Source organism: Coregonus clupeaformis, chromosome 17 (genome assembly GCF_020615455.1).
Source record: "Coregonus clupeaformis isolate EN_2021a chromosome 17, ASM2061545v1, whole genome shotgun sequence".
Lineage (NCBI taxonomy): Eukaryota > Metazoa > Chordata > Actinopteri > Salmoniformes > Salmonidae > Coregonus > Coregonus clupeaformis.
The window spans coordinates 71,421,536-71,449,340 of NC_059208.1; the positions used below are offsets into that span (position 1 = coordinate 71,421,536).

General features: G+C 41.6%; 1 protein-coding gene across 2 annotated transcripts; it reads right to left on the reverse strand.

Moving 5' to 3' along the window:
• Positions 1-239: 239 nt before the first annotated feature.
• LOC121572655 (alanine--tRNA ligase, mitochondrial) lies at positions 240-27,689 on the reverse strand. 2 transcript variants are annotated; one of them, XM_045226685.1, is made up of 22 exons: positions 27,430-27,689; positions 26,803-26,991; positions 26,370-26,515; positions 26,074-26,265; positions 25,191-25,335; positions 20,444-20,589; positions 18,476-18,584; positions 18,356-18,394; positions 18,068-18,182; positions 17,805-17,932; positions 15,435-15,573; positions 14,839-15,008; positions 14,429-14,542; positions 13,287-13,427; positions 7,935-8,072; positions 7,631-7,734; positions 7,156-7,264; positions 6,499-6,624; positions 5,976-6,086; positions 5,638-5,721; positions 5,246-5,359; positions 240-586 (listed from the first exon to the last, which is right to left on the reverse strand). In XM_045226685.1, the coding sequence occupies exons 1-22, from the start codon at positions 27,682-27,684 to the stop codon at positions 413-415; spliced, it is 2,988 nt and encodes a 995-aa protein (XP_045082620.1). In that variant the 5' UTR covers positions 27,685-27,689; the 3' UTR covers positions 240-412. The 2 variants fall into 2 exon arrangements, with proteins under 2 accessions (XP_045082620.1, XP_045082621.1); XM_045226686.1 differs by lacking the exons at positions 240-586; positions 5,246-5,359; positions 5,638-5,721; ... (3 more) ...; positions 7,631-7,734; positions 7,935-8,072 and adding an exon at positions 11,963-12,466.
• Positions 27,690-27,805: the final 116 nt, after the last annotated feature.

Consider the following 27,805-nt stretch of genomic DNA (forward strand, 5'->3'; position numbering starts at 1 on the left):
AGTCACCCGAACTGACCTTCTCACAGTCATTATCCCCCCAAAAACGGTAGGTTCCTTCGACCTGTAGTATGCTGTGATATGAGATTTTGTCAGTATATATTCTTTAGGCTAGTATATTATATCAACCCCCCACCACACCCGTCGCTATGGGCGGGCCATAGGGGGCTGGGCCCGCCCCCAAAAATGCTTGTGCCCCCCCCACTTGAGGGAATTTATTATTAAATATACGTACTGTAGGCTAATAATAATTGTGCCCTGCCCTCCCATGCATTTCATATGCCCCCCTTAAGACTGAGGTCTGGCGACGGGTCTGCCCCCCACGTGGCAGCTGAATAACTTTTCCATTGAACAGGGGTATATTTTGCCTACACCCTATGATAAATGTGGGCTTGTGATCCCTGGACGTTTGTACTCAGCGTATGTTTTGGGTCTTGTCCTGTGCATACTCTTCAGCACACCTGAGTGCCTCAGTGAGGTCGGCCACACTCCCTGTGCCCTTTGCCACAGTGGCAGAGCCACCTGCGTTCCCTCCCAGGCGGGTACACACTGTCAGGGCCCAGTCACTTGCAGAAAGCGCACTAAAGCCCTATGGAGAGACAAAGATGTAGAGTGAGTGTTGGTGTGATGGAGAGAGAGAACAGGCAGGAAAGAGTGTGTGAATATACACACACACACACACACACACACACACACAATACCATATGTATTTGGACAGTGAAGCTACATGTTTTAATTTGGCTCTATACTGCAGCATTTTGGGATTTGAGATCAAATGTTTCATATAAGGCGTCAGTAAAAAAAAAAAGTAACCTTTTATTTGAGAGTATTTTCGTACAGTGCTTTCGGAAAGTATTCAGACACTGACTTTTTCCACATTTTGCTATGTTACAGCATTATTCTAAAATGGATTAAATTGTTTTTTTTCCCTTCATCAATATACACAATAACCCATAATGACAAAGCAAAAACTGGTTTTTAGAAATTTTTGCATAAGTATTCAGACCCTTTATTCAGTACTTTGTTGAAGCACCTTTGGCAGCGATTACAGCCTTGAGTCTTCTTGGGTATGACGCTACAAGCTTGGCACACCTGTATTAGGGGAGTTTCTCCCATTCTTCTCTGCAGATCCTCTCATACTCTGTCAGGTTGGATGAGGAGCATTGCTGCACAGCTATTTTCAGGTTTCTCCAGAGATGTTCGATAGGGTTCAAGTCCGGGCTCTGGCAGTGTGCTTAGGGTCGTTGTCCTGTTGGAAGTGAACCTTCGCCCCCAGTCTGAGCTCCTGAGTGCTCTGGAGCAGGTTTTCATGAAGTATCTCTCTGTACTTTGCTCTGTTCATCTTTCCCTTGATCCTGACTAGTCTCCCAGTCCCTACCGCTGTAAAACATCCCACAGCATGATGCTGCCGCCACCATGCTTCACCGTAGGGACAGTGCCAGGTTTCCTCCAGACGTGACGCCTGGCATTTAGGCCAAAGAGTTCAATCTTGGTTTCAGAACAGATAATCTTGTTTTTCATTGTCTGAGAGTCCTTTAGGTGCCTTTTGGCAAACTCCAACCGGGCTGTCATGTGCCTTTTACTGAGGAGTGGCTTCCGTCTGGCCACTCTACCATAAAGACCTGATTGGTGGAGTGCTGCAGAGAAGGTTGACCTTCTGGAAGATTCTCCCATCTCCACAGAGGAACTCTGGAGCTCTGTCAGAGTGACCATCGGGTTCTTGGTCACATCCCTGACCAAGGCCCTTCTCCCCCGAATTGCTCAGTTTGACCGGGCGGCCAGCTCTAGGCAGAGTCTTGGTGGTTCTAAACTTTTTCCATTTAAGAATGATGGAGGCCACTGTGTTCTTGGGGACCTTCAATGCTGCAGAAATGTTTTGGTACCCTTCCCCAGATCTGTGCCTCGACACAATCCTGTCTCGGAGCTCTACGGACAATTCCCTCGACCTCATGGCTTGGTTTTTGCTCTGACATGCATTTTCAACTGTGGGACCTTATATAGACAGGTGTGTGGCTTTCCAAATCATGTCCAATCAATTGAATTTACCACAGGTGAACTCCAATCTAGTTGTAGAAACATCTCAAGGATGATGAATGGAAACAGGATGCCCGAGCTCAATTTCAAGTCTCATAGCAAAGGGTCTGAATACTTATGTAAATAAGTGTTTTTCTTATTAGTTTTTTTGTCATAAACTTGCTAACATTTCTAAAAAAAACTGCTTTCGCTTTGTCTTTATGGGGTATTGTGTGTAGATTGATGAGGGAAATAAATAGTTTAATCCATTTTAGAATAAGGCTGTAGCGTAACAAAATGTGGAAAAAGTCAACAGGTCTGAATACTTTCCGAATTCACTGTACATAGGTGAGAGTGGGGTATGTTGAGCCATTATTTACATTCAGGATCACTATATCAAAGGAAAATACTATTCTTTCTAACAAAGATATCTACATACAGTGGGGGAAAAAAGTATTTAGTCAGCCACCAATTGTGCAAGTTCTCCCACTTAAAAAGATGAGAGGCCTGTAATTTCCATCATAGGTACACGTCAACTATGACAGACAAATTGAGATTTTTTTTCTCCAGAAAATCACATTGTAGGATTTTTAATGAATTTATTTGCAAATTATGGTGGAAAATAAGTATTTGGTCACCTACAAACAAGCAAGATTTCTGGCTCACAGACCTGTAACTTCTTCTTTAAGAGGCTCCTCTGTCCTCCACTCGTTACCTGTATTAATGGCACCTGTTTGAACTTGTTATCAGTATAAAAGACACCTGTCCACAACCTCAAACAGTCACACTCCAAACTCCACTATGGCCAAGACCAAAGAGCTGTCAAAGGACACCAGAAACAAAATTGTAGACCTGCACCAAGCTGGGAAGACTGAATCTGCAATAAGCAAGCAGCCTTGTTTGAAGAAATCAACTGTGGGAGCAATTATTAGGAAATGGAAGACATACAAGACCACTGATAATCTCCCTCGATCTGGGGCTCCACGCAAGATCTCACCCCGTGGGGTCAAAATGATCACAAGAACGGTGAGCAAAAATCCCAGAACCACACAGGGGGACCTAGTGAATGACCTGCAGAGAGCTGGGACCAAAGTAACAAAGCCTACCATCAGTAACACACTACGCCGCCAGGGACTCAAATCCTGCAGTGCCAGACGTGTCCCCCCTGCTTAAGCCAGTACATGTCCAGGCCCGTCTGAAGTTTGCTAGAGTGCATTTGGATGATTCAGAAGAGGATTGGGAGAATGTCATATGGTCAGATGAAACCAAAATATAACTTTTTTGGTAAAAACTCAACTCGTCGTGTTTGGAGGACAAAGAATGCTGAGTTGCATCCAAAGAACACCATACCTACTGTGAAGCATGGGGGAGGAAACATCATGCTTTGGGGGGCTGTTTTTCTGCAAAGGGACCAGGACGACTGATCCGTGTAAAGGAAAGAATGAATGGGGCCATGTATCGTGAGATTTTGAGTGAAAACCTCCTTCCATCAGCAAGGGCATTGAAGATGAAACGTGGCTGGGTCTTTCAGCATGACAATGATCCCAAACACACCGCCCGGGCAACGAAGGAGTGGCTTCGTAACAAGCATTTCAAGGTCCTGGAGTGGCCTAGCCAGTCTCCAGATCTCAACCCCATAGAAAATGGGGGTTGAAAGTCTGTTGCCCAGCGACAGCCCCAAAACTTCACTGCTCTAGAGGAGATCTGCATGGAGGAATGGGCCAAAATACCAGCAACAGTGTGTGAAAACCTTGTGAAGACTTACAGAAAACGTTTGACCTGTGTCATTGCCAACAAAGGGTATTTAACAAAGTATTGAGAAACTTTTGTTATTGACCAAATACTTATTTTCCACCATAACTTGCAAATTAATTCATTAAAAATCCTACAATGTGATTTTCTGGATTTCTTTTCTCATTTTGTCTGTCATAGTTGACGTGTACCTATGATGAAAATTACAGGCCTCTCTCATCTTTTTAAGTGGGAGAACTTGCACAATTGGTGGCTGACTAAATACTTTTTTTCCCCACTGTATATTTCAGGATGTTGTTTATCCCCGAAAATAATCAGAATTCATGTAAACATAACAGTTTTGAAAACCATAGTTGTCCAAAAGAAGTCGTCTCTTGGCACAACTTACCCCGGGTATGGGGTAAATTGAGCATAGGGACAGGGTTAGCATAGGGACACATTTCTAACACTTTGCACTTTTTTCAAACACTTTTAACATTGACTCAGGTCCTGGTGTAACCTCATATCCCAGCAATAATGCCTTGCATTACACCTGGGAAGAAAATACTTCAATTGTGGCCTAGAGGAGGGCGAATTCAACTGAGGAAGGCATCTTTCATCATTTGACCTTGACTAATCACACGAACATGAGGTGTCTTCAAAATACTGTGCCAAAATGTAATTCATTTGAGGTATATTGATTAGCCATTGGATCAATTTACCACAAAGCAATCATTTTGACTATATTAGCCCATACAGCTACAAGGATGCACTTTCATGCTAGGTTTAGGACCTCATATTGTAGCTTATAGAGACCCCAACTGATGTATAAAACAGTCTTAAAACAATCTACTTTGGTTTAGATACAAGCATCATGAAACCTATAACACAAATTAATTTGACTTTGTGAAAATCTGTTTTTTGGATCTAACTTGCTTACCACTTTTTCCATGAGGTTTCTTCCTTCACAGACTCCATGAAATAATTACCTCTTCCTAAATATTTGGTCACATGATTAATTTTGTGTATGGTTTCCTAGAAACAAGGGGTGGCTCAACAAACCCTTCGGCACAACTTACCCCACTCTCCCCTATCTTTTTTACCATTAAGAAATGAAAGCACTTTGTCTTTTTCTAAACAGTAAAACATATATATGTATGAAAATACCCTAAAATAAAAGGTGACATTCTATACTGTAATATATGATCTCAAATCCAAAATGCTGGAGTATAAAGACACATTTAAATGTTAGCGTCAATGTCCAAATACATAGGTGTTGAGTGTAAGAGAGAAGAGAAAAGATACAGACAAAAAGAGAAAGACTGTTTGGGCCGGCACATAGACAAAAACAGACAAAGAGATTGAGCGTGATAAGAGACAGGTGTCTTCAGACTGTATGCAGCTTTAGTTGTTACAATTGTTGCTATTAAATTACTTTCACTTGACCTATTGAGAGAAAATACAGTATCAGTAAATACAGTGATGTATGAGCTAGACCCTATACCTTGGGCACTTGGCACGCGCACAGGACCTTCCCCGATGGCTGCTGGTGGGAGAGTAGCATGACCAGGGTCCCTGGGGCTATGTCACTGTATTGGTTCACTGTCTTCATCAGCACCTACAATGAGAGCAACGGGATCAACTAAATGCTACAGTCGAGGCTCAGTTTCTCAGAGCCTTAGTAACGGTAAGTTCATCATTAAATCCCACTTTAAGTGCATCATTAGAATCTAAGCTGTTTCCCAAAAACGATGGTGGCACTAAAAGTGATTGATAAAATATAGTAACTCACTCTCTGTGAATACTGATGCATTAGTTTAATATGGGGCAAAGTTATCTAATTGTGGATGCTGAACACATACTGAGCCTCATCAGAAATTCAGATGAAAAACATACTGATATAGAGTCTGTGTCCACAGCGTCCACTACAATAGTCTTGTTGCCATTCTTTTTGAATAGTGATTGGGCTTTCACAGCAGCCTGCAAATTGGACAAAAGTAAGAAAGAGAAAGTAGTTAAAAGTACAATAGTATAATGTACATTACCATTATTTATCATGCATTAAAAATGGTGATTGTTTTATAATGCTGTTGTGACTCATGTGTCTTCTCACATACAAAAAGTTAGAAAATAGGATCAACTAATCTTTTTACCTGTCACATTAAAGTCAAGTAGCTATTGTGGGGGAAATAATACACGTTTGAAAGGACAATGGGGTTGTGTGCTTGAGTTACCTCTTTGGTCTCCAGTTTCCTTATGCTTGTGTTGGTTGTCCTCTGTAGACCTTTGAGGCGAGTTTGAAGCTCTCTCCGCTTCCACTGTGGTATGGGAGTGCAATCCACTGCCTGGGACAAAACACATATAAGGCCTAAGCATTTGTGTCATATTTGCATTTAATTCTAACTATTTAAAGTAATGTGATCGCTTGGGACTATAAGGTTATATCTGCAAAAAGATGATTCTGAGAAAATTGGCTTTAAAGTTTGAATGATATAAGCAATTTATCTTGTAATCTTTTGAATTTAACAACATGAATTGGGGTATTTAGAGTACTTTATAGGTAGAGAACATTGAACAGAACAGGGCTATGTCAATAACTCAATTTTGACAAAAATGCAGGTCCCATGCTCTCGGCTATTCAAACACTTAGGCCATAATTGAATACTGTCTGAAATTGCCTTTTGGAGCATTTTCAATCTTGTCTGTCTGAATACTATCAGTTAGGTCAGTGGGGCGGGAGCGGAAAAGCATACATACATCTGTCAGTATGCCCACTTCTTTGGCCAGCCGGTGGGCATCTGCGAGGGAGGGGCTGGCGACCACTGCAAGACGTGCCGACAGAGACTCCACTTCCTGGGTCAGGTTCTGTCCCGCCTCTCGAGCCTGTGAGCCAACAAAACAACAACAAATATCAGAATGGATCTCGTTGAAAGCTACTTGCTAGCCTTGTGATTTGCCAAAACGTTCAACTTGGGCTATGTCCCAATTATCTCTCCTTCCTCCCAAAGTGTGCACTTGTTCACTTCCCTTCACTAATTTGAAAGGAAACGACTGGTTTAAGAAATATGGTGGAAATTCCCACCTGCCCGTGCCTCCAACAATCCAATGCTTTTAGATTTGTGGGAAGTTGTGAACGAGTGCACACTTCAGGAATAATTTGATATTATTTGATCATGGAATGTTTTTAAAAAGATCAGTGATATATGACTTCCTAAATCTAAAATTGGAAAATTTACATAATTAATACTGAAACAGCAACATAAAAGCCTTGCGCGAGAGACTAACTGGTGTTGTAAAACATGAGAATACATGAGTGATGTGATTGTATATAGTCCGCTACTATGCACCTCTGGTATATTCACAATAAGTCACGGCCCATTTAGTCATATGCCTTCTTGCTTTTATAGAACACACCTCTCTGGCATCGTCTCCAGTGACTGCCACGATACGGCTGATCCCTTTAACCATCTGCCTCTCGGAAATTATAACCAAATCCCCGATCTCCCCGGTCCTCAGTAAATGCCTGAAAAATAGAAAAACGCTTGGCCCTTTTGGAACAGCCAATGAACATATAATATTTAGTATTGTTCACTACTATAGGAATTGTCAAATCTACTCCTCCAAATATGTTATCTGTTTCTAACCTTAACCCACGATAAAGCTTATAAATTCGACTGTCTCTTCTCATTTTCATATTTTGGCTCTTTTACAGTATATTGTGCAATTTGCCACATCCTCACATGCCGAAAGGTGAGACATATTGTCATTTCATAATGGTAAATAACAAGTAATATTAAGTAATACATTTAAAAATGCCTTTTGAATCTATCGGAGAGAGGGAGAAAGAGTGATTGAGTGAGACAGACAGAGACAGACAGACAACACTTACGTTCCACAGCAGAGCTCCACTGACGTCCGTCTATCCGTCTGAGAATTGAACAGGTCTGCCACGGGAACTGCCACGGACACCACTCTCACTGGATCAGGGTACAACTAGGAAGAATTACAGAGGATTCATGAATCCTCCAATGCCAACACACTATTATGCAGTATAAATTGCACTTACAAATTGCAACCATTGGGTTGACACTTACAATGTATGTTGCTAAGTGCATGAACAACACTTTACAGTTACGAACATCATTATTCCTTTTAATCTGCGTAGGAGTGTCCCCAAATCAACACACAGTTACCTCATCCACAGTCCTTAGTCCTGGGATGTCTTTAGCCCGGGCCAGGGGAACCTCCTCTATGTACACCGCATTATTCTCTGTGATAATGTTGTGGATGCTCCTCTCAATCTCCTGGAGCTGGGGAATACTCAATGATCCCTACAGAATGACCACCAGAAAGCAATTATTATTATTACATCCCAAGTGTTTTCATGCTTCTATACATCAGTGAGGTTTTTTTTTGCTTATCTACTGGACTTTACTGGATTTTGGCAATGCATATAACTTCCAAACATTCATAACAGGGATGTGATTACTCTAAGGGTGTTGTCACATGAAATTCGGTACCCTGGTGCGGTTCTCTGGAGCATTCGCGACAATTCCGCAGAATACGTTTGGGTTTCACAATGTATTTTTTAAACGTATCAAATTGCAACCATTGGGTTGACACTTACAATGTATGTTGCTAAGTGCATGAACAACACTTTGCAAATACAGTCGGTATTGGTCGTCGTCGGGTGAGGTTGTGTCTCTCTCTGGCAGGAGGTAAGCTTGGCTTATATGGCTTATATACATAGTTTAGGCTTTGTCGAGTAAAGCTTAAACTATGTATTTAGATTGTAGTTAGGTATTGTAGGTAGTTATCGTGGATTGTTGTATGTTATTATTGTAGGTAAGTATTGTATTCGGCTGACCCCGGTGAAGTACGAAGCTAGCTAACCCACTACCTGGACTAGCTAGCGGGTAGCTACTGGTAACTATTAGCAACTGTGGATAGTTGTTTCACACCTGAGAGTACCTGTAATTACGCCAGCTAGCTGCCTACAATAATTACATACAATAATGCCTACCATTCAGCTGTTTTTCTAACCTCATTGTCTCATTGTCTGTTGGGTGGCCGACTTGTGACGGCCGACCAACAACCTGCCCGCTTGATCCTATCCCCTCCTCTCTTCTCCAGACCATCTCCGGTGACCTTCTCCCTTACCTCACCTCGCTCATCCTTGACCGCTGGCTATGTCCCATCCGTCTTCAAGAGAGCGAGAGTTGCACCCCTTCTCAAAAAACCAACACTCGATCCCTCTGATGTCAACAACTACAGACCAGTATCCCTTCTTTCTTTTCTCTCCAAAACTCTTGAGCGTTCCGTCTTTAGCCAACTCTCTTGCTATCTCTCTCAGAATGACCTTCTTGATCCAAACCAGTCAGGTTTCAAGATTGGTCATTCAACTGAGACTTCTCTTCTCTGTGTCACGTAGGCTCTCCGCACTGCTAAAGCTAACTCTCTCTCCTCTGCTCTTGTCCTTCTAGACCTGTCTGCTGCCTTTGATACTGTGAACCATCAGATCCTCCTCTCCACCCTCTCCGAGTTGGGCATCTCCGGCGCGGCTCACTCTTGGATTGCGTCCTACCTGACCGGTCGCTCCTACCAAGTGGCGTGGCGAGAATCTGTCTCCGCACCACGTGCTCTCACCACTGGTGTCCCCCAGGGCTCAGTTCTAGGCCCTCTCCTATTCTCGCTATACACCAAGTCACTTGGCTCTGTCATATCCTCACATGGCCTCTCCTATCATTGCTACGCAGACGACACACAACTCATCTTCTCCTTTCCCCCTTCTGATAACCAGGTGGCGAATCGCATCTCTGCATGTCTGGCAGACATATCAGTGTGGATGACGGATCACCACCTCAAGCTGAACCTCGGCAAGACGGAGCTGCTCTTCCTCCCGGGGAAGGACTGCCCGTTCCATGATCTCGCCATCACGGTTGACAACTCCGTTGTGTCCTCCTCCCAGAGTGCGAAGAGCCTTGGCGTGACCCTGGACAACACCCTGTCGTTCTCCGCTAACATCAAGGCGTTGACCCGATCCTGTAGGTTCATGCTCTACAACATTCGGAGAGTACGACCCTGCCTTACACAAGAAGCGGCACAGGTCCTAATCCAGGCACTTGTCATCTCCCGTCTGGATTACTGCAACTCACTGTTGGCTGGGCTCCCTGCCTGTGCCATTAAACCCCTACAACTCATCCAGAATGCCGCAGCCCGTCTGATGTTCAACCTTCCCAAGTTCTCTCACGTCACCCCGCTCCTCCGCACACTCCACTGGCTTCCAGTTGAAGCTCGCATCTGCTACAAGACCATGGTGCTTGCCTACGGAGCTGTGAGGGGAACAGCACCTCCATACCTTCAGGCTCTGATCAGTCCCTACACCCAAACGATTACATTGTCATTATACAACGGGTGGGTCTAATTCTCAATGCTGATTGGTTAAAACCGCATTCCAGACGGTGTATATTCCACAAGTTACCACAGGCTAAATCTATGACGTTGAAATGCCTATTTACTCTGTTCCATCTGACTGCACAAACCACTGTCTCATTAGCTCAGCCAGGCAATGTACTGTATATTCTAGATCTACAGTATAAAAAGCATCTAGACATTATCTCCCATTTCTTTTAGAATAGTATTTGGTTTTCAACAGCGGAGATTTGTAATAATCTGTCCCTCCGACATTTGCAACATTGTTTCGATATTGAAATTCGATCTCCAGCTGTCCTATGCTAATGAACGTGTCGGGAGTCAGGACGAGACAGACAGGCAGCTTTTCTCAGCCAGTCAAAATCATGAATCAGCATAGTCTTTATGGATATTTACAAAGAAATGTCAATACAAAACACAAAATGCAGCTAGTTTGAAGTGATTGTGTTAGCTATGTAGTTGACTATCTCTTCTGAACTGTGGCCTGGCAAGAGGGCAAATGTTCTATGCCAGGCGAAATCGCACATCATTAGCTCATTGTTATGGATGTATTCCCCCCCAAAAATCACTAGAAAACAGCTTAAACATATGCAAATGCAGCAATTTTGCTGTAATTCTGGTAGCATTGTTAGCCAAAGTTGGCTAGCTAGCGAGCAAGGGATAAGAATGTTGCCAGCCATCATGGCAATGGAACATTTAGAACGAACGACTGGTCAAGTCCATAGATTTAGAACAAAAATACTTAATGACTGGGTCGTGTCTCTGGCAACCGAATCGATAGAACGAACGACCAGCCGGCTTGGGTAGCAACCCAAGATTTGTGTCGGGACTATATCTCATGGAAGGATAAAATAGTAAGAATAAATCAAAATAACATTTTTAATTATTTGAATATGTTGGTAACCTGTTGTATAAAAGTGATAATGCCCTCGAAGCCGGTGTTTTGGAGGATATATTGGCACGGTTTGCCGGCCTTCAACTTCGTCTCGGGCCTAACAACACCTGTGCCAATATATCCTCCAAACACCGGCTTCGAGGGCATTATCACTTAAATGTGAACTCCTCGTAATTAACAGTCAGTGTTGATGAGTGTCCTGACGAGAAGGCAAACTTTTCTAGCTATGCAAGGCCAAAATGGGGTATTATCAGCTTATTGTTATGGATGTATCGAAATGAATGTCAATAGAAAACAGCTACTTTACTGTTATTCTGGCTGCAGAGGTCATGACTGTGTTAGCCGTAGCTAGTTGGCTAGCTAGCAAGCAAGGGATAACAACGTTGCCAGTGAGCATGGCAACGGAACATAAAGAACAAACGACTGGGTCACGTCCATAAATATTGAACTAATCAAACGAACGACTGGGTCGCGTCGATAGCAACCAAAAGATGAGAAAGTATGAATTTGCTTATATAAATGAAATTATAAATGATTTGTTTTTTATTTATACCGGTAAATGTGTGCTTTGTATTGTTTTCTTTGGCAACTGTGGTATAAGCGGGATAAACAGCTTAAACAAATGCAATGGAATAAACGTTGCTGTTATTCTGGCTGCAGAGGTAGTGACTGTGTAACCATAGCTAGTTGGCTAGCTAGCAGCAGGCAAGGGATAAGAACGTTGCCACTGAGCATGGCAACGGAACATAAGGAACGAACGGCTCCGCCTCGTCCTGTTGCGTCGTCCATTATTTCCAAGGTAATGTAGAGAACGACAGCGTTTATCCCTTACATAATATTTGCATCAATTGATGTTTGTTAAATCTGATTTATTATCTAAAAACCAAACTGAACTAATTAGAATTCTATGTATTTTATCAAATCAGACAAGACAAAAGTTCTGCAATGGATGGCTACAGACGACGACATGTGGTCGTGGTGGATGTTGATGGAGCCTTCTAAATGGTGTATAGGTGAGTACACTGAAGCTCCAAATGGTGTTGTGGGGGGATACCACGCTGTGTTGTTGGGCCTGCTTTGTGTTGTTGGGGGACAGCTTTGGTGAGGTGGGACAAGGGCCCTTGCCACATGTTCAAATGTGTTTGCCAGCTGCTGAAACAATGTAAGAATGCTCTTATTCTCACTGAGGAGTTCATCCATTTGCTGAAGCTGCCTTTCACTGTTATTTTCCTCATTTGCTGTACATGCCACCAGTTGATCTGCCTGCTCCTCCTCGCTCAAGAGGCGGTCAGTCTCCAACTTCATGAACTCCTCGAATTGTTTCTTCTGTGTGTCTGCAATTGGTGCCATGGTGCTGTGTGTGTCAGGTGCCTTCCTTTTCCTCTTGGTCCTCCTATCCTGAGGATCAAGGCGGAATTGTCAAACATCCACAAAAACACAGTGTTGTGTGGGAAAATTTGTCCTGTACTGCTCTGCATTCCTTGTGTAGCCTTTTGCCCCCATACGTTCACACATTTTCCCACACAACACTGTGTTTTTGTGGGTGTTTGACAATTCCGCCTTGATCCTCATCTCCCCAGATCTCCAGTAAGGTCTTGGTTTCACAGACAGTCCATGTCACCCCTTCCTCTTATTTTATGTAATTGTATTTTATTTGAGCTGATTTACCTAATTAAGCTAGTTAATAGTATTCTAGCGAACCTTTGCTGGCTAACAAAAGTTGAATGACCAACGGAGAATAACGAATATCGCTTGTGTTGCAACTTTGTATTTGAACGTTACTGCATGTGAACATCAGCATAGGGTGTTGCTGCGTCACAATACCTGGTCCTGGATCTTGGACCCACAGCCTGGGCAGGGTCCAGGATTCGTTTCGGCCAGGATTCATTTACGTTTCACATACGCTTTATAGTGCGGATCAGGGTACCAAACGCTCCAGGATCCGGATCATACAGAGATATGTGAAAGCCCCACAAGGGTTCAAGATTAAACAGAGAGCTGATGATTGATGCAATCCTTATGCTGTTAAATAAAATGTGTTTTCGAAATTCTGTGCTGAATTTGGTTTTAAATGTGTGGATAGATAATATAAGATACTTGTCATACTATAAGCTGAATCACCCAAGGCTGCTATGAGTATTTAAAAAATGTAAAGTCCAAGAGGACAACGACAAATTATCAAATTCAAGAGGGGCTAAAAACGGGTCGTATTGTATACCTTGACGCTGAAGTCAAAGCGTAGGCGGTCTGCAGCGACATGACTGCCTCTCTGCTCCACAGAAGGACCCAGCAGCTGACGGAGGACGAAGTTGAGGACGTGTGTGGCTGTGTGCTTGACCATGCAGGCTAGTCTCTGTGGCTGGATGTGAATAAACATGTATTTTCTTATTAGCAAATTCAATTATGACATGTAATATGCTATTAACATAATCATATTTATGACAAAGTATACGTCACAAACATCCCACTGGGCACAGACGTCAGTTCAACGTCTTGTTTTGATTTACATTCATGTGAATACAACATGAAATCAACCAAAAATGTCACCCTGTCATTGGATTTAGGTGAAAAGTTGTGAAAAAAATACAAAATTCCCTTACGTTGAGGACTTTTTGCAAATCCAAATCAGTTTTTCACATTGATTCAACATCCTCACATTAACTTTTTTGGTTGAAATTATGTGGAAACAACATTGATTCAACCAGTTTTTGCCCAGTCGGATAGATTTAAAGCGCACAAACACACATATATCACAAATAACACACACCCGTAGTTCATTTGTTGCAGAAGCCTTATGAATAAATCTTTTTTATAAGCTAACCTGCATTTGTCTATGGAATGTGTCAAACTCATTCCACGAAGGGCCGAGTGTCTGCGGGTTTTTGCTCCTCCCTTGTACTTGGTTGATGAATTAAGGCCACTTAATTGAAAAAAAAAAAATGTATGGACTCACTAACTGTAAGTCGCTCTGGATAAGAGCGTCTGCTAAATGACTAAAATGTAAATGTAATTAGTAAGGAACTCCCCACACATGGTTGTCTAGGGCTTAATTGAAAGGAAAATCCAAAAAACCTGCAGACTCTAGGCCCTCCATGGAATGAGTTTGACACCCCTGGTCTATGGTAACCAACATATGTTTAAACAGGTTTGGCAGTCAAATACAGTGTGACTATAGATACTCTGATGATTTATGACTTATTTGTTCATTTAAAGGTTGAACGTGAGGATAGTTTCCATAGACTTCAATAGAGCACTTTTGCTTCCTTCTACCCAACTAGGCTGGATTTCAAATGATCATGTCTGCTGTGTAAATAAGGTCCATTGTGTAAGCTAAGAGGTGACCTGTAGAAAATTTTATACCTCATCTACGTAGAGCTGGACCTGGTCTCCTTTTCTCAGCACTTCAGCAGCAGTGACCTGATGAACCACATATCCCCCAGCAACCTGCACAGCCTCAACAGGGTACAGGACATCCTGAGGGAACACACACAACATCCCAAAACCCTAGGGATCAACTCCAGCCAATTCAGCTAACTAGGCTAGTAAATATACCATGAAAGGAATGATTCAATTAATTTAGTTTCAATAGCTTAGTAAATATTTAGCTGAGGGATAGGACATTCATATGCAGGAAAGTTGAACATGCAATGTATGGACCACGCATTTTCAGGCCCATCCCTAACAAGCAGCTCACAGACACACGTTGTGACACAGTGCACTTAAACATGACTGAAACATGGTGTCTTAAACAAGGTGTAGCGAACACTGACCGGCAGTCCATCTCTGATGAAGTAGCCCTGATCGTGGGACTGCCCGCCTTGCTCTGCATAGAAACAGGTCCGGTCCAGCACCACACCACACCTCTGGCCCCCGGCCACCTTCGAGACAAGAGACTGTCCACAGTACAGGGCCTGCACGGTAGCATGGCAGGGCTGGAACACTGGATAAAAAAACGCAGGGCTCCTTTCAGAGAGAATGTAGCTCAGCTGGTAGAGCACGGCGCTTGTAACGCCAGGGTAGTGGGTTCGATCCCCGGGACCACCCATACACAAAAATGTATGCACGCATGACTGTAAGTCGCTTTGGATAAAAGCGTCTGCTAAATGGCATATTATTATTTATTATTATTATTATTATTATTATTATTATTATAAAGTGGACAGCAATACAAAGGATAATTGACCTGAATATAATAATATTGATTGAATATTATCCTTTGGAGCAGTATTGAAGATTATCCTTTGGAGTGCTGTCTAATTCATTCTCTAAGGATTTTCCTAGCGAGGATCCAGCACCCAACCATTTAAGACAAATTACTGTAATTGTGAGTGAGCATGTTGTCTCTATCTCGAGAACTCATTTATACCATATTTGCCATCCTGTGCCAAGCTGTAGTGGTACTTGGGAGAGTCGTCTGTGTGGGGGACTTCTCCACTCTGCAGCTGGGCTAGGCTGTGCAGATCCAGATGGACCAGCGTATCCCCAATTGAGGTCTGAACCTGACACTTAAGGTGGGGAGAGGAGAGACTGCCATGGAATGGGGTGCATAATTGTCAGTAAAAACAGTTATCTGCAAAGAATGCTGAAAAAGCTGGATGGCCTCACATAGTTTCAATAGATTAAAACCATAAATAATGTATTCTTAAGCATTAATTTATCATTTTAATGTAAATGTAGTACTCATGAAATAATGCAGTGTTGAGTAAAGGAACAAACTAATATGTGGTAAAACCATAAAAGTGTAATGTTTAAAGTAGATGTCCAGTGAAAATCTCACATTTAACTCATACCCAAATATTGTTTTTGACTCGTCCTATACTCGTATGTGGCCAAAGCATAAATTTGAGAAAAAACACAAAAACTCCACCTCAAAGTTGAATCTCAAACAGACTGTTTCAAAAATGCTTGCTATATCCTCATAGAACATGTTGGCTCATTGGCTGAGCTGGCCAATCAGCGGTGTACTCACGTTAATATTTGTAATGACTGGTATACGCCCACACCATTCAAACACAGAAATACCTAATTACAATTTTTTGGAAGGAAAACTATTTCACTCATTGTAATTAATTACAGTGGGGAAAAAAAGTATTTAGTCAGCCACCAATTGTGCAAGTTCTCCCACTTAAAAAGATGAGAGAGGCCTGTAAGGAAAAGAAATCCAGAAAATCACATTGTAGGATTTTTAATGAATTTATTTGCAAATTATGGTGGAAAATAAGTATTTGGTCACCTACAAACAAGCAAGATTTCTGGCTCTCACAGACCTGTAACAACTTCTTTAAGAGGCTCCTCTGTCCTCCACTCGTTACCTGTATTAATGGCACCTGTTTGAACTTGTTATCAGTATAAAAGACACCTGTCCACAACCTCAAACAGTCACACTCCAAACTCCACTATGGCCAAGACCAAAGAGCTGTCAAAGGACACCAGAAACAAAATTGTAGACCTGCACCAGGCTGGGAAGACTGAATATGCAATAGGTAAGCAGCTTGGTTTGAAGAAATCAACTGTGGGAGCAATTATTAGGAAATGGAAGACATACAAGACCACTGATAATCTCCCTCGATCTGGGGCTCCACGCAAGATCTCACCCCGTGGGGTCAAAATGATCACAAGAACGGTGAGCAAAAATCCCAGAACCACACAGGGGGACCTAGTGAATGACCTGCAGAGAGCTGGGACCAAAGTAACAAAGCCTACCATCAGTAACACACGCCGCCAGGGACTCAAATCCTGCAGTGCCAGACGTGTCCCCCTGCTTAAGCCAGTACATGTCCAGGCCCGTCTGAAGTTTGCTAGAGTGCATTTGGATGATCCAGAAGAGGATTGGGAGAATGTCATATGGTCAGATGAAACCAAAATAGAACTTTTTTGGTAAAAACTCAACTCAGTCGTGTTTGGAGGACAAAGAATGCTGAGTTGCATCCAAAGAACACCATACCTACTGTGAAGCATGGGGGTGGAAACATCATGCTTTGGGGCTGTTTTTCTGCAAAGGGACCAGGTCGACTGATCCGTGTAAAGGAAAGAATGAATGGGGCCATGTATCGTGAGATTCCATCAGCAAGGGCATTGAAGATGAAACGTGGCTGGGTCTTTCAGCATGACACTGATCCCAAACACACCGCCCGGGCAACGAAGGAGTGGCTTCGTAAGAAGCATTTCAAGGTCCTGGAGTGGCCTAGCCAGTCTCCAGATCTCAACCCCATAGAAAATCTTTGGAGGGAGTTGAAAGTCCGTGTTGCCCAGCGACAGCCCCAAAACATCACTGCTCTAGAGGAGATCTGCATGGAGGAATGGGCCAAAATACCAGCAACAGTGTGTGAAAACCTTGTGAAGACGTACAACAAAGGGTATATAACAAAGTATTGAGAAACTTTTGTTATTGACCAAATACTTATTTTCCACCATAATTTGCAAATAAATTCATTAAAAATCCTACAATGTGATTTTCTGGAATTTTTTTTCTCATTTTGTCTGTCATAGTTGACGTGTACCTATGATGAAAATTACAGGCCTCTCTCATCTTTTTAAGTGGGAGAACTTGCACAATTGGTGGCTGACTAAATACTTTTTTCCCCCACTATATAGGTGATATTTCATAGAATCTGGAAACACTGGACAGTTACTTTATAGTAATTGGCTATGCAGCTTCATAAAGCTAAATTAGACTACCAATATTTGCTTCAGGTAGAGAAAAGGAGAGGAAAAGAAAAGCACTGACTGTAGTTACCTTTTCATTTTCAATGGCCAACTCATAAAGGGCCTGTTGGTCAACACTCAAGCCCTTCTCCTCCAGCATTAGTCCAATGAGATCCAGAGGAAAGCCCAGGTTACGATGCAGAGACCAGGCCACAGGCGCTAGGAGATAAGCACACACACAAAGGATTGACTACAGAAATAAAAATTGCCCAAAAAATGTAGAACACAAATACCCTATTACAAACCCTACCCTATCCTAGTACTGTATCCTAGTATCCTAATACTGAAGCTGACCTGGGAATAGAGTGTCATTTTTCTCCAATCTCTGGAGTGTCCTGTCAATCACTCTGCGCCCCTGCTTCAGAGAGGACAGGAACTGGGCCTCGTTTTCATTGATTATATCCATGATCTGAAAATAAATAAAATAGATCTTAATAGTCTATCACCATACCTTCCTTCTCACTCATCTGAGAAAACATGTGTTAAGTAAATGGCTGTGTCAACACGACAACAACACATCATTAAATGTGTTGTTGTCGTGTTGTTGATGTAATTTCTCTCATTTCATGTTAATTAACATACCCTATCTGTCTCTTTATGCAGTTCAGGATAAGCATCACCCTGTAGAAGAGATGTGGTTGAGAGAGGATCAAGACCATGATGACACAAAGGGCACAAGTCTGATATCACGCCCAAACTCACCAGGATAAGAGCAACAGTGGGTACCAGGCTTGCCAGCGCTCCCTCAGGGGCCTGCAGTACCTCAGTGCTGAACCTCACAGCTCGCCGGAGGATACGGCGCAAAACCAATCTGCAGCAGGCACACACAAATGCACGCACACACACAATAATTGAAAGAGAATAAGAATTACAATTGCAATTATTGTCAGATGTGTTCAGACCTCCCACAGTCTGTTTTGTAGATTCAGCTATTTGTCTCAATCCCAGACAAATTTCACCATTTCAATCTTCTTTCTCAATCTTTGGGATTGAGATATGTTAATTTTAGACTGAAATATTACTCTCAGTTAATTTAACCTTTAACACTAGAACCGCTATCGGCCAACAGCAACTGACTTTTGATTTTGTAAAAAACTAAATGCGACGTCTGCCCTTTTTACCTGTTTTATTCACACCTATTCCCAACTTAACCCGCCAAGATAATGCGCTGTAGGACGTTGGTACCCAGCCAGGCGCCAATGCGTCTCTCTCGCTCTTCACTGAATGAATGACAAATGGATGAATGGGTGATAATTGTGCACGTTACTTCACAATTGAATTTAAATTAGGCCAAACTGAATGATAAGGAGGGTGAAGAGGTTGACTTCATTTAGAAAGACAATAGTGTAATGACGACTTTGTGTTATGCCTATTTATCAGCGTTGGCGCTCATGTTTATAGCAAAGAATTTAACCGAGCGCCTTGTGGGATATCATCATTATCTTTTAAGTTTTACTTTGTAAAAAGAAGCTGTTATGGGACTGTTTTATTTACTGTAACTCTATTACTATTCAAATGTATTGTAAGGGAAACTAAAACATGCTACGTGTTGCATTTACATTTACGTCATTTAGCAGACGCTCTTATCCAGAGCGACTTACAAATAGGTGCATTCACCTTATAGCCAGTGGGATCACCACTTCACCATGTTTTTTTATCACCACTTCGCCTGTTGCAGCAGGCCTTTAGAATACTGCAAAACATATCCTTGACTCTATCCAAGTTGATGAGTGAGGGGAAACAAAGGCCTGTCAGCCTGCACAGCCGGCCCATCGAAACTATACCAAAACTAATTTCACACATAATAAGACAAGATTAAAATTGACAATAGTCTGATGAGTGACAATATTATCAGTTGTCAAATTGTAGATTTTAGAGATGGGCACATCTTGTAATTGACAGATGCAAGGAAAGGAGCATCACTCACCTTCAGAGTCACATGCATGTCAAATGTTTTGACTAGTAACATAATAAACTTTAAATATGCTATTCTGTTTTCTTTTAAATACATTTTCTTATTTCCACAATGTTTCTTTAGACCTGCCAAAACAACATTATAATGGACTTCTTTGTGATGGACTTGAACTAGTGGTTTTTCATGTTTTACTTATAGTCTAGAGTAACATCAAATAATGAAAATGCTATTATGTTCTAAGACCTTTATAAACACCACCAAATGATTAGTCTTCCAATAGCATATTTTTCACTAGAAGTTTGTAGAATTAGACAACACATATCATTGACTCTATCTAAACATATAACTAATAGTTGTTTTATTTTTACATGGATATATTTCCACAAATATTTCTTCATGCAATTCATGCTTTACAACTGTTTATGCTCTATTTATCAGGCGTTCGTGCTTATATTTGGGCACCTTGCGGGGTTGATATGCATCTGATGCTAAAGGAGACGCCTGGTAACGCTCTCAACATTCTCTAGCAGGTACTTACAGTATGAAAATGTATGCACTCACTAACTGTAAGTCGCTCTGGATAAGAGCGTCTGCTAAAATGACTAAAATGTCAAAGGCCAGGCGGTTCTAGTGTTAACTACCCTTTTGTTATACCTTTAGGTGTTATCATTTCCTTCCACCTTTCAGATTGCCTGTTGTGCATGAGCCAAAATCAGAGCATGGTGCAGCGAGAGACTAACAGCAGTTTGACTCACTCGGCCCCAGACATGCCTGGGTAGACTCCGTCAGCAATGCAGACAGACAGGGTGCGCACGTGGTCAGCAACGACGCGGTATGCCATGTCCACTTTGCCCACATCCGCCTCTCCAGTCCTCCCTCTATACTCAGGGCAATTGGAGCACTAGATGAATTTAGATGAGAAAAAGAAACAAACCAAACAAACCAATAATCGGGCACTAATATTCTCCTGTAAGAAAGATATAGATGTCAGTGAACATACATTTAATCCCATGGGAGCAACAGAACCATAGGGCAAGAGTAGCTGGAGAGAGCAGTGGGTGTAAGACAATAGGGTTAATTGTCCAAATTGTGTGTCATAATTAATTTCACAATCACGCACAAATAGATAAAGTTATCACGTTTTATTTCCTATGTAGGGAAGGTTTAACTCATGTTTCCCTCATTATTCATCGGCCTATTTCTAAACTTTCTTGCCTAGCTAAAAATGTTGAATCCTTGATTAATTCTCAGCTAAGATCTTTCTTATCTTTGAAATGTATTCTATACTGAACAAAAATATAAACGCAACATGTAAAGTGTTGGTCCCATGTTTCATGAGCTGAAATAAAAGATCCCAGAAATGTCCACACGCACAAAAAGCTTATTTCGCTCAAATTTGGTGCACAAATTTATTTACATCCCTGTTAGCGAGCATTTCTCCTTTGCCAAGGTAATCCATCCACCTGACAGGTGTGGCATATCAACAAGCTGATTAAACAGCATGATCATTACACATGTGCACCTTGTGCTGGGGACAATAAAAGGCCACTCTAAAATGTGCAGTTTTGTCACACAACACAATGCCACAGATGTTTTGAGGTAGTGTGCAATTGGCGTGCTGTTGGCATGCTGACTGCAGGAATGTCCACCAGAGCTGTTGTCAGAGAACTGAATGTTAATTTCTCTACCATAAGCCACCTCCAACGTCGTTTTAGAGAATTTGGCAGTACTTCCAACCGGCCTCACAACCGCAGACCACGTGTAACCACGCCAGCCCAGGACCTCCACATCTGGCTTCTTCACCTGCGGGATCGTCTGAGACCAGCCAGCTGGACAGCTGATGAAACTGAGGAGTATTTCTGTCTGTAATACAGCCCTTTTGTGGGGTAAATCTCATTCTGTTTGGCGCCCCTGCCCAGTCATGTGAAATCCATAGATTAGGGCCTAATGAATTTATTTCAATTAATTGATTTCCTTATATGAACTGTAACTCAGTAAAATCGTTGAAATTGTTGCATGTTGCGTTTATATTTTTGTTCAGTATAAATGTACATCAGTCGGGTTTTAGACCAGGTCATAGCAATATCTCTGCTGCATCCCTAGTTACAAATGATGTGGTTAACTGTATGGATATAAGGCAACATTGTGCTGCCCTCTTCATTGACCTGTCAAAGGCTTTCGATAGTGTTGATCACTCACTGCTAATTCAGAGGCTTTCCTCAGTTGACCTAGACCATGCTGCATGTACCTGGTTTAAAAATTACTTGACAGAATTGCAACATTTACCTGGAGCTAACTCTGCAAATAGCACTACTGGGTGGTTTGAAAAGTCATAGTCAATCGATCAATAATATAATAATACTTTTAGCAAAAATGTTTATCTTTAATTTACAATCTGTAGAAACTATGAGAATAGAAAGGTTCAGAACTTTTGTGAAACATCACAGCGCAGTTGAAAAATATATGGCAAATAGAAGCTCTTCAGAGATAGATGGGAGGGATTGAGGGTAGATGAAGGAATGGATTAAAAACAAACAAAAGATAACTATTGTAAAATACATTGTGTCCGTCAAATGTATATAGTATGTATAAGCCGGAAGTAGAAGTCTAAGTGTTGTTGTCCATTAGTTTACGGCAATTAGGGGAGGGGTGGTGGTGTTGGGGGAAAATAATAAAGGAAAATGTATTTATAAAATAGATAAATATACACTACAGGTCAAAAGTTTTATAACACCTACTCATTCAAGGGTTTTTCTTTATTTTTACTATTTTCTACATTGTAGAATAGTGAAGACATCAAAACTATGAAATAACACATATGGAATCATGTAATAACCAAAAAAGGGTTAAACAAATCAAAATATATTTTATATTTGAGATTCTTAAAATAGCCACCCTTTGCCTTGATGACAGCTTTGCACACTATTGGCATTCTCTCAACCAGCTTCACCTGGAATGCTTCTCCAACAGTCTTGAAGGAGTTCCCACATATGCTGAGCACTTGTTGGCTGCTTTTCCTTCACTCTGCGGTCCGACTCATCCCAAACCATCTCAATTGGGTTGAGGTCGAGAGATTGTGGAGGCCAGGTCATCTGATGCAGCACTCCATCACTCTCCTTCTTGGTCAAATAGCCCTTACACAGCCTGGAGGTGAATTGGGTCATTGTCCTGTTGAAAAACAAATGATAGTCCCACTAAGCCCAAACCAGTTGGGATGGAGTATCGCTGCAGAATGCTGTGGTAGCCATACTGGTTAAGTGTGCCTTGAATTCTAAATAAATCACAGACAGTGTCACCAGCAAAGTACCCCCACATCATAACACCTCCTCCTCCATGCTTTACGGTGGGAAATAAACATGCGGAGATCATCCGTTCACCCACACCGCGTCTCACAAAGACACGGCGGTTGGAACCAAAAATCTCAAATTTGGACTCCAGACGAAAGGACACATTTCCACCGGTCTAATGTCCATTGCTCGTGTTTCTTGGCCTAAGCAAATCTCTTCTTCTTATTGGTGTCCTTTAGTAGTGGTTTCTTTGCAGCAATTCGACCATGAAGGCCTGATTCACACAGTCTCCTCTGAACAGTGGATGTTGAGATGTGTCTGTTACTTGAACTCTGTGAAGCATTTATTTGGCCTGCAATTTCTGAGGCTGGTAACTATAATGAACTTATCCTCTGCAGCAGAGGTAACTCTGGGTCTTCCATGATGGTTTTTGCGACTGCACTTTTAGAAACTTTCTAAGTACTTTAAATGTTCCGTATTGACTGTTCTTCATGTCTTAAAGTAATGATGGACTGTCATTTCTCTTTGCTTATTTCAGCTGTTCTTGCCATAATATGGACTTGGTCTTTTACCAAATAGGGCTATCTTCTGTATAACCCCCCTACTTTGTCACAACACAACTGATTGGCTCAAACGCATTAAGAAGGAAAGAAATTCCACAAATTAACTTTTAACAAGGCACACCTGTTAATTGAAATGCATTCCAGGTGATTACCTCATGAAGCTGTTTGAGAGAATGCCAAGAGTGTGCAAAGCTGTCATCAAGGCAAATGGTGGCTATTTGAAGAAACTGAAATATAAAATATATTTTGATTTGTTTAACACTTTTTTGGTTACTACATGATTCCATATGTGTTATTTCATAGTTTTGATGTCTTCACTATTATTCTACAATGTAGAAAATAGTAAAAATAAAGGAAAACCCTTGAATGAGTAGGTGTTCTAAAACTTTTGACCGGTAGTGTATATATACAGTGTATATATATTAAAATATATATATGGGGGACTGGAAATGATGCAGACAATTACATTGATATTACATTGATGGAAGCTACAATCTATCTGCAATATTAAAGCTGATCTACCCCCTAAAAAAAAAAAATATATATAATAATTACTTGACAGATAGAACTCAATGTATATCTACTGATGGCGTTAAATCAGATTTCCTGGTTATTCCGAAAGGTGTTGCCCCCACGGTTGATCTTAACTACAGTTTGCCTTCATTGTATTACAGAAAAACTTTATTAACCTGAAATTAGTACTGAATGTCAGTAAAACTAAGTATATGTTGTTCTCTAGACTGCATACAAATAAGTCTGATGATTTAAGCATATGTACTTTGGATGGTGTTCATATTGATCGTGTCTGTGCTTACAAATATCTGGACATTTGTATAGATGAGAAGCTGTCTTTTAAAAAGCATATTGATGAGTTAGTTAAGAAGCTGAGAAAAATGGGCTTCTTTTATAGAAATAGGTCCTGCCTCTCGCTTAATGGTAGAAAGCAGATTATTCAGTCGACGTTCCTACCGGTCCTAGACTATGGCGACATCATCTATATGAACGCAGCTGCCACTTCATTAAAGCCGTTAAATGCAGTTTATATCATAAATGCAGTTTATCATAGCGCACTGCGCTTTTTACGTGCAACAATTTTAGTACTCATCACTGCATTCTCTACCAGAAAGTTGGTTGGCCCTCTTTGATGTCACGTAGGTTGATACATTGCTATGTTTTCATTTATAAAGCCACTTTACAAAAAGTCCCATTGTACCTAACAGCATTAATAAACTTTAGACATACGAGTTACCACACCCAGTCTCAGGGATGGCTAACTCTGGAAATTCCTTTGGTCTCTACTGAGTTAGGTAAATATTTTTGGAACAATCTTCAAAATGTTCTTACATTTTATGTTCTGGTGCCTCTAGGGCAATTCACAAAGCTGATTAAGGACCTTATTACTCATGAATCTGTTTGTTTTTTATGACTGTGTTTTTCTTTCTGCTTGCATTTTGATATGTGTCTTTTCTGTAATTAATGTAATTCAGGGCTCATCTGTAAAAGAGACCTTGGCTCCCTGATAAAATAAAGGTTAAATAAAATGTCTGCTTCTCTTCCTGACCTGCACATGTATTTTCTTTACATTTCTTCAATTTGTTTCTTCTATCCTCTATTTTATTGTACTTAATTATCTGCAAACAAACTAAACGTACCTGTTGTATAGCAGACAGCAGAGGGGTAAAGAGGTCAGTGTCGTAGTTGGAGCGTTGTCCTTGGAGAATGGTCACCAGTCGCTCCAGACCCATGCCAGTGTCCACGCTGAACTGGGGGAGTGACCGCAAGCTGTGATCTGCCTCTCTGAAACAGCCAAACGCAAGCACAGAGTCAGACATAGGCTGTAAACACAGACACACAATCCACCCTAGTAATGTGATTCAGTCATGGAAAACTCAAGTCTAACAGTCCATAGTAGAGTGTACTCCAGATGGAATATATTTTCATCACACAATAATGTAAAGATGTTGTCGTCTTGCTAACATCCTCTGTCAAGGTTAGAGTGCATAAGCATTAGCAAAAATTGCTCCTAACTAGCTAGCTGTGTGTGCCAAAAGTGCTTGTGTTTGTTTATCTTTTATAATAATAACATGAGACCTTGGCTGAAATAAAGACGAAATTAGTAAGCAAGTGGGCTTGTCCGAATACCCATACCTGAATTCTAAATAGTACTCTGATTGGGTATGCAAAACATAACATTTTATAGTATGTTACATTTCGAAAATGTCAGGAAGTCATACTAATTTCGGCTTTTCATCTAGTATGAATTCACTGCACACTATTTAGGAAGAGAATTGCCTTTTCAGACCCACATGTTTGACAACAGCTGATAATCAGTTAAGAGGATGGGTTGTACCAAAATGTACGAATGGTGGGAAATAACACAGTTGTGCATTAGATGATGCATTCCTATGAATGAGCCTAGAATGTTGATATTTGCTGCTTACTGCAACGTTTTTATACTAAACAGCATGTTCTAAATAGTATTTAGTATGGTTAATTAAAAACCAAACTATCAGCCCCTGGTAGTAGGTATAGCACCTGTTGTATTGCATGAAGACCAGGTTCCAAATCTCGACAACATCAGGACTGTCCGCATTGACCAGCGAGGCTGCATTACGGCCCCCAATGTGGTCATAGTGGATCTCTGTGCAGGGACCACAGGGGCCAATCTCCCCCATCTCCCAAAAGTTGTCCCTCATCCCAAATGGCAGGAGGTGATCAGAGGGCACTCTACAAACAAAAACATAAACCAAAAAAGAGAATGGCGAAGGATCAAAACACAAATGAGTGAGGAAGTTGTTATTATCTTGGAGAGGAAACTATGGCTTTCATACCCCATGCTTAGCCAGATGTGGCGCGTTTCCTCATCTGCTGGCAAACCAGAGGTGGTATCACCGGCAAAGTATGAGACGTAGAGGCGTTCTGGAGGAATCCTGTACTCCTCTGTGAGTAGACGCCAGGCCATGATGCACGCTTCCTCCTGCACAGGGACATAAGAGTGCTTATTACCCTAATCTGAAGGGGCATAAATGCCATAGTGGTCCCTTAACCTATTACCCCCTCACTAGTTATTTCATGACACATGAATTGCTCATCTAGACTATATTTTTACTATGTTTGTTCATTGTAGCAAATTGCCATGAAGTAGACCTTTAAATTAACTCTCCATTGTAGGCTTATGTGCATTTTTACACCTGCCTTATAAACTGCTATGGCATCATAGATCATAGCTACATGTATGTCACACATTTTATGTATGTCACACACCTTGAAGTAATCGCCAAAGGACCAGTTTCCTAACATCTCAAAGAAGGTGTGGTGGTAGACATCTCGACCAACATCTTCCAGGTCGTTGTGTTTACCCCCAGCCCGGACACACTTCTGACTATTCACCACCCGCCGGTATGTGGCCATTTCACTGAGCGGGTCTGCTGCTCCCAGGAAAATGGGCTTGAACTAAGTGAAGAGGAGAAGAGAGGCATCATTCCAACTCAGAGCCAGTGAAGTTGCAGCACCCAAAAAAAGCTATGAAGGCATTTGATGTATGGCCTAAGGTATGGTATGTATACACAACTGTTCACTTGCATAACTAGTAGTATGCAAAAAAATCAACGGACAGTCAACAAGATACAAAATCTGCATTTGACTGGAATTGCCTTTAGATAGCTAGCTAGTAGGCCTATTTATTGCCTATACTCGCTCACTTCTGTTGTTCACGCGGAACTGTACACCCAGTGAGCAACAGAACTGTCAGAGGTGTCAAATCTCCAGTGTCATGCATGAGGCAAACTTTCTTCGCTACAGCCCCTTGCCAATAATCAAATGAGTGTCTACTGTATTTAATACTATAGCTAATACTTCATGTGAACATCAACCGATGCCTGTTCAATTTACCTGGTTCATGCCTGCGTTGACAAACAGGAGACTTGGGTCTCCCCGCGGACGAACCGGGGAGGATGGCACAATTATGTGTTGGTAGAGATCATGAAAAAAATCTGTGAACGTACGCCGCACTTGATTAGACGAAAAGTCTGTTTGAACCTGAGAATATGACCTTGATAAACATCCTCTGAGGCTTATACGTGATGTTAAATTCTTGTTTATCACTGCTCTGTACCTATGTGTCAAGCGTCTCATGTGCGCCGCCATGTTGGCAGCTCTTCTTCTTCGGTGAGGTTTAACTGCGGTTGGCATCAAATGTTAATGGGGCATTACCGCCACCAACTGGACGGGCTATTGAACGAGAAAATACAAAATATATTGCGAGAAA